At 36.9% G+C, this 15,436-nt stretch overlaps 2 protein-coding genes across 2 annotated transcripts; both read right to left on the bottom strand.

Moving 5' to 3' along the window:
* Positions 1-1,399: 1,399 nt before the first annotated feature.
* LOC137651513 (golgin subfamily A member 6-like protein 26) lies at positions 1,400-2,299 on the bottom strand. The gene has a single exon (XM_068384742.1). The coding sequence runs from the start codon at positions 2,297-2,299 to the stop codon at positions 1,400-1,402; it is 900 nt and encodes a 299-aa protein (XP_068240843.1).
* A 2,510-nt stretch (positions 2,300-4,809) lies between these two features.
* LOC137651512 (putative golgin subfamily A member 6-like protein 3) lies at positions 4,810-5,706 on the bottom strand. Its single transcript, XM_068384741.1, has one exon. It carries the CDS (start codon positions 5,704-5,706, stop codon positions 4,810-4,812), a length of 897 nt encoding a protein of 298 aa, XP_068240842.1.
* Positions 5,707-15,436: the final 9,730 nt, after the last annotated feature.

Below are 15,436 nucleotides of genomic sequence, written 5' to 3'. Positions count from 1 at the left end.
TATATATATATACCTAGAATTTTATGCATATGTGCGATATTCTGAAACTTTTTTTTTCTTACGCTAATGTTTAATTTTCTTGGAAATCCAGTAGAAGCTTTTTTAACTTATCCTTAACTTTGAAAAATGCTTAAACGTGTCCGTGATTTGAACTCAGGTTCTCAAATTGCTGGCTTAGTATTATAAAGACTTGACTAGAAAGTGACATTAGATTGCAAAAAAATATAAGAATAAATTACTTGATTCTGCATTATTTTCTTTATGAAAGGTATTTAAAGCATTTCCCGACTTGTTTAAAGCAAGTATTATTATTTAACTTATCATTATCTATCTATCTATCTATTCACCATTGACCAATTTTATTATATCAATATTTTACACATTACACTTCTCTAGAGGTTAGTGAGGTTTAAATGTAACTCTGAAGAACCTGTATAGTTTGCGATTCGATCCAGGCTCTCAAAATCATGAGTTGGAAACTCTACCAGCGTACCACTATATTGTAAGAGTTTCACAAATGCAATAAATGTTGTTCAACCGAGATTCTTCTTTTCTTTCATAGCTTATAGTTACAGACATAATCCCAAATAAACAGTTCTTTTACCGCTTGATTTTTATTTTTGAAAAGAAACATTTTTTTCCACACACTTCTGTTTTATATTTAAGTCTTCGGGAGTAATATATCTTTTAACTGTCATGTATCTATCCAGCTATCTATTCATCGATGCAAAGTTTAGGATATTTCAATATATATTTCCTCAATATCACTCAGTTTTCAAAAAGTTTTATGCTTTTCTTTTCAACCAATTTGTTGAATCATCTTTGTGCTCAAATGCAGCATTAACAATTCTAACTTCTTGAAAATATTTTTTTGGAGAAGAAATTCTCAATAAAATCCTGCTATTTTTTAGTGATATGATGTGTCCCAGGAAAATCATTTGGAAATATATTTTATGTAATAAAAAACTATATAAAAATTAGAGATTTATTTATTCATTGAGTAATAATATATATTAGCAGTAAAAAATTATCTCTCTCTCTCTCTCTCTCTCTCTCTCTCTCTCTCTCTCTCTCTCTCTCTCTCTCTCTCTCTCTAAATATTTATCACAAGACACTTATACTTCAATAATTTATCTAATTTACCTTTAATATCTTTTGTTGTATTATGATTCATGACTAACACAGTTCCCCGTTAAGTTTATCTCAGGATTACTAAAATATAATTGAAATATTCTAATTAAGATAATGATATAGTGATGACTTTAATATTATGCTCTTTTATATACAAAAATATAAGTTTCATAAAACATCATAATTGAAAACATACTTTTAACAGCTTTTAAAAATTTGACATTCAATGTGGCAACACAAAGGGCAAGTTAGAAACTATGAAGAAGGTTTAACATAGTTTTCTTTTTCTTTGCATCTTTCTCAAATTTCTTGTCTTCTGCTGTTCTTCTTTGCTTAGAAAGGCAACTTCCTTTGCTCCCAATTCAGTCATCTTTTCATCCCAGTATTTCTTCATTTGGTGCTCCCAAGAAACCAAGTGTCTTCTCTCACCTTCCAGATTCCTCTGTTGTTCTTCCAACAAAGCCTCTGTTACCTGCAGTCTCGGTCTCACCATAGAAAAGTGGTATTCGAATTCCTTCTCCCTTTCGTACGAGATATTTTCTCGTTCTTCTGTTAATGACTGCATGCCATTGGACTTGGAAGCAAGTACTTCTCTCTCAGCTTTCCTTAAGAGCTCCTCTTTTGTGGCCAACTCATTTGTTAATTCCAAAAAACACTTTTCTGCCTCTTTAAGTATATTATCATTGTCTTGTAATTGACAGATCATCTGCCCCCCTTTTGCCATCAGAAGCTTTATATATCCTGATAATTCCTTCTCAAATTCCACTTGTCTTTTACTAATTTCGTTTAATCTTGATATTTGTCGTAAAACGTTTTGTTCTTTTCTCATCAACACTGCTTCCTTCTCCATCAGAAAGGAGTCTTTACTTCGAGGGAAGTTTTTCTGAACTTCTAAACGAGATTTTTCCATCTGTATCCAGTGATTCTCTTCAATTTTTCTAACTTCTTGTTTGTGAAGTCTTTGCTCTTTTCGTTGAAGTTCTCTTTCTTTGGAAGCCATTTCTTGATATCTCCTTTCCACCGAACACAACATCTGAGACATTTTTTGCCTCAGAGTTTCGACATGAAATTCCTCTTGTTCATCGACATTCATATCTTGTGGATAAACCTCCTTAGTTGTTATCTCCATTTCAGTAACGGGAAAAGAAGAGATTTTTATTCCGTCCATGTCCGTGGTTGTCAGTATTATGGCTTTCTAATGAAATGTATCCTCTTTATATATATACTTGACTGACTAATTTTATTTTACTTCTTATGATTTCGTATAATTCATATTCTTCTAGAAATGATAATGTTTTTTTTTTTTTTTTTTTTTTTTTCTTTTTTTTCTTTTTTTTTACTGATAGATTCGCATTTGGAGTTGAGGATTTTTACCCACTCATATTTTTTATTTTTTTTCTAGCTTGAAACCTTTTTCAGGTTTCTGTATATTTCATGATAGATATTTGTGGACTTGGAAATTTTACTGCTGTTGTGGACTTTAGAAATATCCTTTGAGATATATACAGTATATGTATATATATATATATATATATATATATATATATATATATATATATATATATATATATATATATTTGAATTGTGCAATTTGAAGATTTTATGTTAATCATTACATTTCTTCAGCTTTTTCTGATCTTTTGTTATTTTTACTGAATTATTGATAAGACTTAGGAAATTTCACTCTAGTGAGAATTGAGCAGAATCTTTTCAGTTGTCTTTTTGCCATCAACTTGCAATATTATTTCACTAATTCTTTATTCTGTGACAGATTTAGTACAATTATAATTTGGGAAGTTATGCCCCAACTTGGAAAATACTTACGAGTGTGAGAGGTTCAAACTCAGGTTCCATAATCCATAGTCAGGTACAATAACGACCAGGCCATCACATTACTGATTCTATACATACAACTCATATATATATATATATATATATATATATATATATATATATATTACCTAATGTATTTTTCATGTTACCACAAAGCTCAATATTCAATGTTAAACAATCATATTCAATTCATGATAACCTTCAACAAACCACTGTGAATTAACCTCAAATTCAGTCAACCAATCCTCCATTTATAATTACTATTTGATATACTTAACTTATATTCTATTAAACATCATTTCCAGCTAATTTATTATTTAAATTGTTAATATTTATTGAGCAAATAATAATAAAATTATTGCAATAAAATTGTATTTCAACATCATTCTATTATCCAATTTATTAAACCGTTGCCTAAGATAAATAACACAAGTTTTATGTTTTCCTTCATTTTTATCCATATATCAATCTTTTGATGAAAGTTTTGCTCTTTTTTTCACTAACGTTGTTTCCTTCATCCTCCGGATAGTAATTCTCCTTCTTGTATATGGATTTAGGGAATTCTATTTGAGAAGAATTTTCTCACTTCAATCAGAATTGCCCATTTTGAAGATTTCCTTATTTTTTTATAATAATTTAGATAGTTCTGAATTTCATTTATTTTCACTGATGTATCTTTTCAAGTACTTACGAAATACGTGAACATCGAGATATATCTTTCACTTGAATTTGCCGCCAACTTTAAATCTTTTTCTTAATCTTAAATGAAAAAAGTATATTCTCTCGTAAATTTTGTACAATATTTATTAAGGTACTCTATACTATTTTAACTTCTTCAAATTGTTATGTGGTTTAAACTTAGGTTGTCAGATCTCTAAGCAAGTATGCTAACAACTTTACTTACTCACGACAAGAATACCTAAAAAATGTCTTTCATTTATTTGCATATTATTTATTGCCTTTTGTTATTGAATTACGCTATTTTTCTTGTCTATCTGTTTATTCATTCATCAATGACAAATTTTAGAAAGCCACCATTAGGCGCATTTAACCTTGAGGAAAGTGGATGACATCATAAACATGGCGCCTCTCTTGTTCATACAAGTAACTTGGCTCTGGCTTCTATTTCCATTCATCCACCTCAACATATTATACACTCATTTCCCACGCAATTTTTTCTCAAACTCTACATCTGGGAATTTTTTCAAATTTGGCTGTTGGTGAAGATAGACTGCTATTAATATATTTTATATCATAAAACCTAATAAAGTCAAAAAGTTACCTTCAGGACTATTCCCTAGAAGCAAACAGCTAACGTAAAATATTCATATCATCACAATAGGTTACCAAGACTGATAAAAAACAATAACTGAAGTTATTTCTAATGACGAAAGGGATAGAAGTCCAACTTTTTCTGTATAATAAAAAACCTAAATGAAAATTAGAGATTTATTTATGCATTGAGTAATAAAATATATTAGTAGTTAATCTCTCTCTCTCTCTCTCTCTCTCTCTCTCTCTCTCTCTCTCTCTCTCTCTGTCTCTTATGATAAGAGACAGAGTCCAATAACTTTTCTAATTTACTCATTAATATTTGTTATTTCATTTTAGATTTCATGACTAATAGCCTACAGTTCCCCGTTAAGTTTATCTCTGGATTACAAAAATACCATTGAAATGGCCTCTTTAAAATAATGATAAAGTGATAACTTTAATATTGTGCTCTGTAATATACAAAATATGAATTTCATAAAACATCATTATTGAAAACATACTTTCAACACCTTTTAAAAAATTTTCATTCAATGTAGCAACAAAATGTTACTTAGAAACTATTAAAAAGGTTTAACATCGTTTTCTTTTTCTTTGTATCTTCCTCAGATTTCTGGTCTTCTGCTGTTCTTCTTTGCTGAGAAGAGCAACTTCCCTTGCCCCCAATTCAGCCATCTTTCCATCCCAGTATTCCTTCATTTGGTGCTCCCTAGAAACCAAGTGTCTTTTCTCACTTTCCAGATTCTTCCGTTGTTCTTCCAACAAAGCCTCTGTTACCTGCAGTCTCTGTCTCGCCATAGAAAAGTGGTTTTCGAATTCCTTCTCCCTTTCGTACCAGATATTTTCTTGTTCTTCTGTTATCGACTGCATATTATTGGACTTGGAAGCAAGTACTTCTTGTTCAGCTTTCCCTAAAAGCTCCTCTTTTGTGGCCAACTCATTTGTTAATTCCAAAAAACACTTTTCTGCCTCTTTAAGTATATTATCATTGTGTTGTAATTGACAGATCATCTGCCTCTCTTTTTCCATCAGAAGCTTTTCATATGCTGATAATTCCTTCACATATTCCACTTGTCTTTTACTAATTTCGTTAAATCTTGATATTTGTCGTAAAACGTTTTGTTCTTTTCCCATTAAAACTGCTTCCTTCTCCATCAGAAAGGCGTCTTTATTTTGAAGGAAGTTTTTCTGAACTTCCAAACGAGATTTTTCCATCTGTATCCAGTGACTTTTCAAATTGTCTAACTTCTTGTTCGTAAAGTCTCTGCTCTTTTTGTTGAAGTTCTCTTTCTTTGGAAGCCATTTCTTGATATCTCCTCTCCACGAACACAACATCTGAGACATTTTTTGCCTCAGAGTTTCTACATGAAATTCCTCTTGTTCGTCAATATCCATATATTGTGGATAATATTTCTCAGTTGTTATCTCCATTTCAGTAACGGGAGAAGAAGAGCTTTTTATTCCGTCCATGTCCGTGGTAGTCAGTATTATGGCTTTCTATTGAAATGTATCCCCTTTATATACTTGACTGACTAATTTTATTTTACTTATGATTTATTACAATTCATATTTCTCTAGAGATAATTTTGCTTTTTCGCAGTTTTACCGATAGATTTGCATTTGGAGTTGAGAATTTGTATTCCTAATTTTAACTTTTGTTCTAACCTGAAACCTTTTTCAGGTATCTGAGAATTTTTATTCCTAATTTTAACTTTTGTTCTAACCTGAAACCTTTTTCAGGTTTCTGTACATTTTTATATATTCTTGTGAACTTGGGAAATTTTACTGCTCTTTTGGACTTTGGAAATATCATTCGAGATACAGATTTCTACTTCAATTTGAACTTCTCACTTGAGAGATTTTGTCAGTTTTTACATTTCTTTAGCTCTTTCTAAACTTTTGTTATTTATACTGTAATATCAATAGGACTTATGAAATTTCACTGAAGGGATAATTGAGTAGGATCTTTTCAGTTATGTGTGAGCCATCAACTTACAATATTTTTTCAGTAATTCTGTATTTTGTGATGGACTTGGTGCAATTTTAATATGTGAAGTTGTGCCTTAACTTTGAAAATACTTACGGATATGAGGGGTTCGAACTCTGGTTCCCAAAACCGAAGACCAATACTGTAACCACTGAGCCATCACGTTCCTGAGAAAAAAAGCTTTAATTTATGATTATATATATTACCTCTCCTTGTATTTTTTTCTTTTTCAACAAAACTCAATATTCAATGTTAAAAATTCGTATTCAATTCATAATAACCTTCAGCAAACCATTGTAAATTTACCTCAAATTTATACGAACAATCCTTCATTTATAATTACTATTATTAAACATTATTTACAGTTAACTCAAGATTTGATTACCTAATGTTTACCTGTCAAATCGTAATACAAATATTATAGTAAAATTGTATTTCAACATCATTCTGTTATTCAATTTATTAAACCGTTGCCTATGTGAAGAATTATCTCTTCTCTTCTGCTTCCTTTTGTATTTTTGGCTCTCTCCTAATAATACTGTAGCCGCCCATTAAACGTTCTCTCCGATATTAGGTTTTCTTTGTCAAAACATTGGGAGAACTATTCTAAATCAAACAAACTCGGTGACAGTAGCATACGCCATGCTCGTGACGTCACAGCGTAGATACGCGTAACAAAAGCCTTAGCGGGCATAAGATGGTTCTTTCCTTAAACTACTTGGGTCGAGATAAATTACTAAACTGATTTGAATATAATTCTCAATACTGCTGAATTGAAAGCAGATTTTATTTTTCAGTGCCGATAATTAAGGTCTTTTAATTTCAAGATGTATGCCCATCGCACCATCCCATAGCAAATTGATCATTAACTAATTAATTTTTAGCAAGCCAGAATAGGTAGGATTGTTGTATATATAAACTCCCTTAGAGCAGCAAGATTTCTCTGAGTATTTTGTACAAAATCTTAGCTCCCATGCACTCCTTGCAACAATATATTGCTCTGTCCTAAAGTCCTGTTATGGCATCTCCATTGGATTACCCTGCGCACCATGACCCTTACCTGTCTTAAAAGGTGGAGCCAGGTAAGCCCTCTAAAACCTAACCAAGCCCCATTCGTCTGGAAGCAGTTGTGGCCGTCTGACCTACGTGACCGACTGAACATCCTGTCAGTGGAGCTGTGCTCCTCTGGCTCACACCCCCTCCCCCCTTCCCAAAACTTGACTCACAAAAGAGTCCTGCCAGTTGGAGAGACGATATTCCAAGGAGCCTGGTAAACCATATTTGCCAAAGTGAAGATTCCTGGTGTGAGCCAGTCAAGAGTGCAAAGTGCAACGATCCGGTCAACAGCCATTCGAGGACAAAGACTGTCTTCCAAGGAGTGCAGGTACCAAAAACGTGGGCACTTAGTATTCCCCCATTTTTTAGTTTAGATTAACTTTTAACTTGATTAGGTTAACTGGCTATTACATATTTCGGGTTGTGTGCGGTGGGATTGTGTGTATATATTTTTTCCATATAATTTTTTTTGCTTTTGAGACTAGCAGTCTCTGGGTCACCTGGGCCACGTGTCCAACCCAACTTTTATTATTAATTATTGCAGAAGACCACGATTCTAATCAATCACATTTCTTATTTGATTTGCATTTCTGTTGTTACCTTGTGTTTGTTAAGATGTCCATTCCATTTAATGTAAATTTGTAAGATAAATCAATACTAGGGTAATAAACCTTGTTGTACTTTTACTCCCTCATTTATTTCATTGTGCCTATTATGAATATTTGATCACGGGACAGAATACCCGATGTTTTAAAAAGATTAAGTATCTTGAAAAAGGGTGTGTTAGCGAGCGACTTATTATTGAATATCTGCTTCGAAGGTAAAGATCCATATCTTTAAACATAACTTTACTTCACATCACTGCTCCCATTTTTGTTATTGTCTCTAATTACACAACGTAAGATTGCTATCCAGCATCTCACTAGGGTCACTGGGATGGAGCCGAAACAGAGCCTAAGAGTGCAGATGACTATCGACCTGACAAAGCTAGAGTAGGCCATTGAATTACTTTTTTGGGCTCAGGCCATGTCGTCCTGATGGAAGGGTTCCTTTAGGTATCCTTCTAAGGTATATTTGCTACAGTGATACTCCCAGAGAAATAAACCGAAGGTCTCCAGGATTCTAACTCCTGGCACGAGTATTCAATTAAGGATATCGCATAATATTAGGGGACGTATGTTTAGATACGACACATAGCAATCTTCACCTCGAATAGATTTAACTCTGAGGTAAGGGGGAAGAGTGGCGAAAGAAGGGGGTGCCGATCTAGGTACCCGGTGGACCTCCTTCCGTATTGCTACTACGACGCCATTCCTTTTCTTGTAGCTCTCTAAGCGAGTTGTGCTCCCATATTATCCCGGTGTTTTGTTACAAGTTATTGGAATATTCATCATACATTCTCCAGCAATTTCATCCTTTGGAAAGTCGAGTATTAATTCTTTCCTGTGTATAATTTCACAGTTAAATTTTAATAATTCAAGTGTGTTTGGTTGAGCATTGCTGAGACCCTGAGGCAGCCTTTTTATGACTGCAGTCGCCCGACATACAACTGGAGATTGACGCGGACATAGATAAGGCACTGGAAGGTATGGACATCCACCAAGAAAGGATGTCAGAAGTGTCCACTGACACTGAGAATGACCTACTGCAAGGAGGCCCTGAAGAAGACGTGGAACATCCACAAGAGGAGGAAGAAGGATCCGTTTCAACGGCAACCAAAGACCCTTAGTTTGCCGTGACAGCATACCAACTTATGTTGTCAACTTCTTCAACCCCAACTCCACAACCAGTTGCACATGCCGACAAGAACGAAGCAATCCTCACTTCAACTCAACGGATGATGGAATTGTTCCAATAAGAACAAGAGACGATGAGAGAATCACTCAGGCAGCAGCAGATACTGTTGCAGGAGAGGGCGGACCGCCTTGGATCTACCAAGGGCTGCACTAAGAAGCCTCTTAAAGTGTTGGATCTCCCTCACTGCTCCGAAACCAACCCCTGGAGGTATGCGGAGCATATGCCCATGATGAATGGGAAACGATTCGTCTTGGAGAAGTTGGGGACCAAACTGATGCAAGACATTGAGTTCTGGCCTAACTTTTCAACTTACCGAGACTGTTACGTAAGACTGCTGGATGAACATGCAGCCCGTGAGGAAACGGTACTCAAAGAGGTCATTGTCTTCGTGCATGACAAGGCGCAAGCTACCCTCCTGAAAACCTTGAAAGGAGCCGGGTACACCAACTCCAAAGTCTCAGCACTGAGCAAGAGACATCCCACCTTTCTTTTCGGAGAAAGCACTAGACTTTGCCGTCAAGGCAGTCGCCGGGGGCAAACCCTGCCCAACCCTAGAGGAATGCAAACCATTCTCTCTCACACTGCCTACCTGCGAGGAGAAGTGGGAGGATGTCCACCTAACCTTCTCCATCTCTAAGTTGGATCCAGAGATAGCAGTCCAGCAGTTCAATGAGAACCTTCCGAAGTTGCCAGACCATCTTCTGAGGAAGAAACAGGAGACGAAGGAGAGACTTGCGGCCTACCTTTCTCATCACAACTGCCTGGAAGTGAGTGTAGGTCTACAGAAAGGCCCAAGAAATGTTCATTTACCTGGCTAAGTCCCACATGGGTACGCTTGTGAAAGACTTATATGCTCTCCTCAGAGCGAGGAGAGCCTGCAGAGAGTTCGTTTTGGCCTCAGCGACCATAAGACACAAACCAAGGAAGCTGATTGCCTCAAGCATCTGGGGTAAAGACCTTTTCCCATAGGAACTGGTCCAAGAGATCATAGCCAGAACAGCCACAGAGAACAGGAACCTTCTCCAAAAGTGGGGCATGAGCTCAAAGAGGAAATCTTCCTCGGACGGAGGTCCCCAGCCCAAGAATAAATAGGCAAGAAGATCACGCAGAACTGCACAACTTCCTTCTGTGACTATGACCCCGATGCTTCAGACCATTTTCCAGATGGTCCCTCAACACTGGTAGCCCAGTCGCCAATGTTAAGCCCTAACTTTGAGAGGCAGTCAACTTCCTTTCGCCCTAGTCAGAAAGGAAAAGGCCCTAAGAGAAGTTCTCCCGCAGGTAACTCCTCTTGGGGCCGAGGAAGACGTAGTCACATAAACAAATCTGCAGGACCCCCCATGCAAAGAGGAGCTCCAGGTAGGAGGCAGACTGTATCACTTTTGGGATCGTAGGACCTTCGATCCCGGGGCTCACAGCCTAATAACGAATGGACTCGGGTGGAAATGGAACAGAACTCCACCCCTTTTTCCAGAATTTTTCCAACACTCCACCCCCTCGTTAGAAGAATATACCTCAGACCTCTTAAACAAGAAAGTGGTAAGGAAAGCGAAGTCCATCAAATTCCAGGGAAGGAATTTGACCATTGAAGGAAGATACCTCTTTGTGCCCAGTAGAGTCTCTTAAGGTCTATCATCGAAGAACTTCAGAATTGAAGTGAGGACAGCTCTTCAGAGGCGAAACCTCAGGATCAAAGCTATCCCTAAGACAACTGAGAGTGAAGCTCGCCTACTTTATTAGAAGAGCGGATCCTGACAGTATACCCGCAGGTCACGATTCGAGGAAAGTTGCTTCTTCGTTGAACTTCTTTCAACATATAGGCTTTGAAAGACTCCGCTCATACACTGGGTGGAGATCATCCAGGGTCTTCTACAAACACTATGCGAAGCAAATACATGAAATAAAACATTTTGTGGTGGCAGCGGTAGTGTTATTAAACCCGTCATCTAGTGCTGCGATGAACAGTGAACTGTTTTGGGACTTTACAGGGCATCGGGTGCATGGGTACACTTACCTTTTCGTGCAAATTACAACGATGATTAACACTCTTGTTCCATATAGTTGCATATGTGACCAATAACACCAGTGCCAAGTGTACGTTTGCGTCACAGTGTTTATGCATTCCCAAAAATCTGTACAAGTCAGACAGATTTGGTTCCACATCTCCATTGAGTGGCATTATTCCCATAATGATATTATATATTTTTTCTGCAAGAGAAAATATGGACCCTGATGTGTTTTAATGTTGGATCAGATTCATACTCTATTGCAACTACATTTGATAATCTAGTTTCAAAAGGAAAATACTAAACGTATTTACATCTTATTACTGCAATCTCAGTTACGGAAAAATAAAACATGCTAAAGTTTTAATTAGGCCCTAGAAGGGCCCAGAACTTGAAATCAGGATACAGATCTCCACTCAACAAGTTCATTGAAAACAACAAGTTCCGGATGCTTCTTGCAACACATAAGGACCCTTCTACAAAAGGGGCGTACACAGTCTCAATAGACCTAGCAGATGCTTACTGGCATCTTCCAATGAGTCGCTCTTTCTCCTCCTACCTAGGATTCAAGCTACAGAAGAAGTTTGTCTTCAGAGCAATGCCCTTCGGACTGAACACAGCCCCAAGGATATTCACGAAGCCAGCAGACACAATCGTCCAGCAGGTACACTCTGAAGGTAGCATCTCTAGACGTTTGGCTGGTATGGGCAGCATCCAAGACTACTTGTCTGCAGGCAGCCAACAAGGTGATCCAGTTCCTGGAACACATGGGCTTCTAGATCAATCACAGGAAGTCTTGCCTTCCTCCAGCTCAGAAGTTCCAATGGCTAGGAATCTAATGGGACTTAAAGTCACACCACCTCTCCATTCCAACCAAGAAGAGGAGAGAGATAGCGTTATCTGTCAAGAGACTAATCCGTCACAAGAGGATTTCAAGATGCCAACAGGAAAGAGTATAGGGCTCTCTCCAGTTCGCAGCAGTGACAGACCCGGTGCTAAGAGATAAAAGGTATGCTAGGCATGGGGATCATCCAGGAATCGGCATCACTTAATGCTTCGCCAGTAGTGATGGTAAAGAAATCTGATGGGTCAAATAGAATATGTAATGATTTTAGAAAACTTAATCGTATTACTATATTTGATCCAGAACCAATGGTTAAAGCAGATGATGTTTTTGCCAGGTTATCAGAAAGCAATTTCTTTTCAAAGATTGATTTCACCAAGGGCTACTGGCAGAACAATGTTTGATCAGAATATGTCCCAAAAACATCTTTTGTTACTCCTGATGGCCAATATGAATTTCTTAAGATGCCTTTTGGGATGGTTAATGCAGGGGCCACATATGTTAAGTGTATGCAAACACTTCTGAAAGGTCTTGATAATGTGGAAAGCTATATAGATGACTTACTGGTACACACAAAGTCATGGTCTGAGTATTTAGAAACCTTGCAAGAGCTATTTCAGCGTATTCGAAATGCGAATCTCACAGTTAGGCCAAGCAAGTGTATTTTGGCTTCAGAAACTGTGCAATTCCTGGGGCATGATATCCAGGTAGGCCCTTTGAGTCTTCAGGAAATCAACATTAGCAAAATTCAATCAGGCCTACAACTAAAGACTAAGAAGGAGGTAAGATCGTTTGTAGGACTTACGGGATTTTATCGTGCTTATGTCCCAAACTATGCAACCATTGCTGCTCCGCTACCTGACCTGACAAAGAAGGGGAAAAGCAATGTTGTACAGTGGCAGGAGCCTCAAGAGAAAGCATACAACAGTCTGAAGTCTATACTGGTTAATAAACCTGTCCTGCGCCTTCCAGACCTAAACAGAAGATTCATCTTGAGAACAGATGCTGCAGACATGGGACTAGGGGCAGTGTTACTTCAGGAATATGAGGATGGTTTGTTCCCCGTGAGATTCGCCGGCCGGAAACTGTTGGACAGGGAGCAAAGATACAGCACTATGGAGAAAGAGTGTTTGGCTATTGTGTGGGCTCTACAGAAATTCAAAATGTATTTGTATGGTGTTGACTTCACGTTACAAACGGATCATCAACCTTTGGCATTTTTGAACAGTTCGAAGTTTACAAATGACAGAATAATGAGATGGGCAATGTTCTTGCAAGATAATCGATTCAGTGTAGAAGCAATAAAAGGTAGTTCAAACGTTGGAGCTGATTTTCTAAGCCGAGTAGTGGATATTGATGTATAAGGATTTTGTATATCATCATAAGCATCTTTTTTTGTTTGTTATAATTACTGTTTAAACACTGTCTTATTCTGCAGTTTATTTCTGCGTATATATTTATATATCAGCCCTGTATTATATTGGCCTCCATAGAGAGCTCAGTTCCATGACCTCTGACGTACTGCTCTGCTGCCTTTGCCAGGTCATCCAGATTAGCAGGGGCCTTTTCCTTCAAATGAACTTCCAGTGCATTTGAGACAGCATTGATGAACTGTTCCTTGATCACCAGCTGTTGGAGCTCTGCAAAAGTCTCATAAGCGCCAGCTTGTTCCATCCATATCTTGAGGAAGTTCTTGAGCTTAACAATGAACTGTGCAGGGCTCTCGCCTTCTTCTGGGGGCGTGTTCCGGAACTTTTTACGGAATCCTTCCTCAGTAAGGTCGTATCTTCTGAAGAGCGCTTTCTTAAAAATTTCATAGTCCTTTGCATCGTCATCAGAGAGCCGATCATAGACTAGAAGGGCATTCCCTGTCAAAAGAGCACTAAGAGACGAGGCCCACGTTGACCTATCCCACTTGTGTGTGTTAGCATACCTCTCAAACCTTAACAAGTAGCTGTCAAGCTCATCCTTGCCATCCACAAACTCCGGGAGGTTTGGGATTTTTGCTTTAGGAGAGTGGTTATTGATCACTGTTGGTGCCTCTACATGGTGTCGTGCTGCCTCTAGTTCAAGTTTCCTTATTTCTAGTTCATGTCGTCGCTCCCGCTCCTTCTGTTCTAGTGCATGTCATCGCTCCCGCTCCCTATCTTCTAATTTGGCCAAAGCCTTCCCATGCTCGGCGTCATACCTTTTCAGTCTCTCTTCTCTCTCAGGATTCTTTTTTTCTGCTTGAACCCTGTGCTCGGCAAACTCAATGACCTTCTCGTCATCCTGTCCGTAGTCCTTTACCAATGCAAGATATTTTTTGAAGGTTTCCATGACTTTACCTTCCAGCCTTTATATTTTTCACTGTTGCCAATCCTGTCACGGTTGCCACTTGTCACAACTCAGGTTCAGTAATTGGCAGGTGTGAAAATAAAATAAGACTATTCTGCTTAATTTCGCTATTCTAGTATAGCCTTTATTAACACTTGAATATATAAGTCACAAACCGCAGCATACACTGCTCAAACACGCTCTATTGAGCAAAACTTCTTAAGTACTATAATAGTTCACAGTATAATAATAATAACCCCCTCGCACTTCCAGTCTTAAACTGGGAGAGAGAGAAATCCCTTTATAACACGTGCGTTAGAAGCACCACCGGTTGTCCCTTCCCCCCCAAAAACAAAGGTTTAGATGTTGCCTCGGCTCGTTTCCAAGGACTCTGAAAAAGCACAAATTCTATAACCATTAATATGTATCCATGAATAGCGGGGCGACATCTGTTGTGAATGACGTAATGTACGTATTACAAATTAAAATAAAGAAACTAGCGTTAGCTAGTAACAATAGAACAAGCACACAAGTTTTACTCTCATTATTTTTAGTAAATAGCAGTTCAATTATTTTAACATGAAAAACGATAGAATAAGACTGTGTATAAACAGTTATTATAACAAATAAAATAAAATGCTTATGATGATATACAAAAATCATTATACATCAATATGATACAGGGCTGATATATAAATATATACGCAGAAATAAATTGTAGAATAAGACAGTGTATAAACAGTAATTATAACAAACAAAATAAAATGCTTATGATGATATACAAATCCTTATACATCAATATAATACAGGGCTGATATATGAATATATACGCAGATATATTGATTTGTGACAATAACCTTTAGTTTTAAAATTACTCATGATATTATGACAAGAATTTGAATAGTTTTAGATGCATTTTTATGAATAAGGTGAGAAATGTTTTGTTTGATGCCATTAAATAACAGTGATTTATCATGATGACATTGATGAGTAAATGATGTACCATAATAATGTTAAGAATGTTTATTAATATTGATTACAAGGGAGTAATACACTTGATAAGTGATAATGTGCAAGACAAATTTTTTTTTTCTTATTGCAAAAACATTTTGATTAGATTGAGTCGAATAGATGATGTGTATCTTTGAATATTTGTTTTCTGCCATTTATTGCATTGCACGGAAGAAATGAGTT

Source organism: Palaemon carinicauda, chromosome 13, assembly GCF_036898095.1.
Source record: "Palaemon carinicauda isolate YSFRI2023 chromosome 13, ASM3689809v2, whole genome shotgun sequence".
In the NCBI taxonomy this organism is placed as follows: domain Eukaryota; kingdom Metazoa; phylum Arthropoda; class Malacostraca; order Decapoda; family Palaemonidae; genus Palaemon; species Palaemon carinicauda.
The sequence above is the reverse complement of the archived record's forward strand: the minus strand, read 5'-3'. Positions and strand labels throughout refer to the sequence as shown.

Excerpts from the sequence above, each read along its gene's own strand:
- LOC137651513 (XM_068384742.1), bottom strand. The coding sequence starts at position 2,299 with ATGGACGGAATAAAAATCTCTTCTTTTCCCGTTACTGAAATGGAGATA.
- LOC137651512 (XM_068384741.1), bottom strand. The coding sequence starts at position 5,706 with ATGGACGGAATAAAAAGCTCTTCTTCTCCCGTTACTGAAATGGAGATA.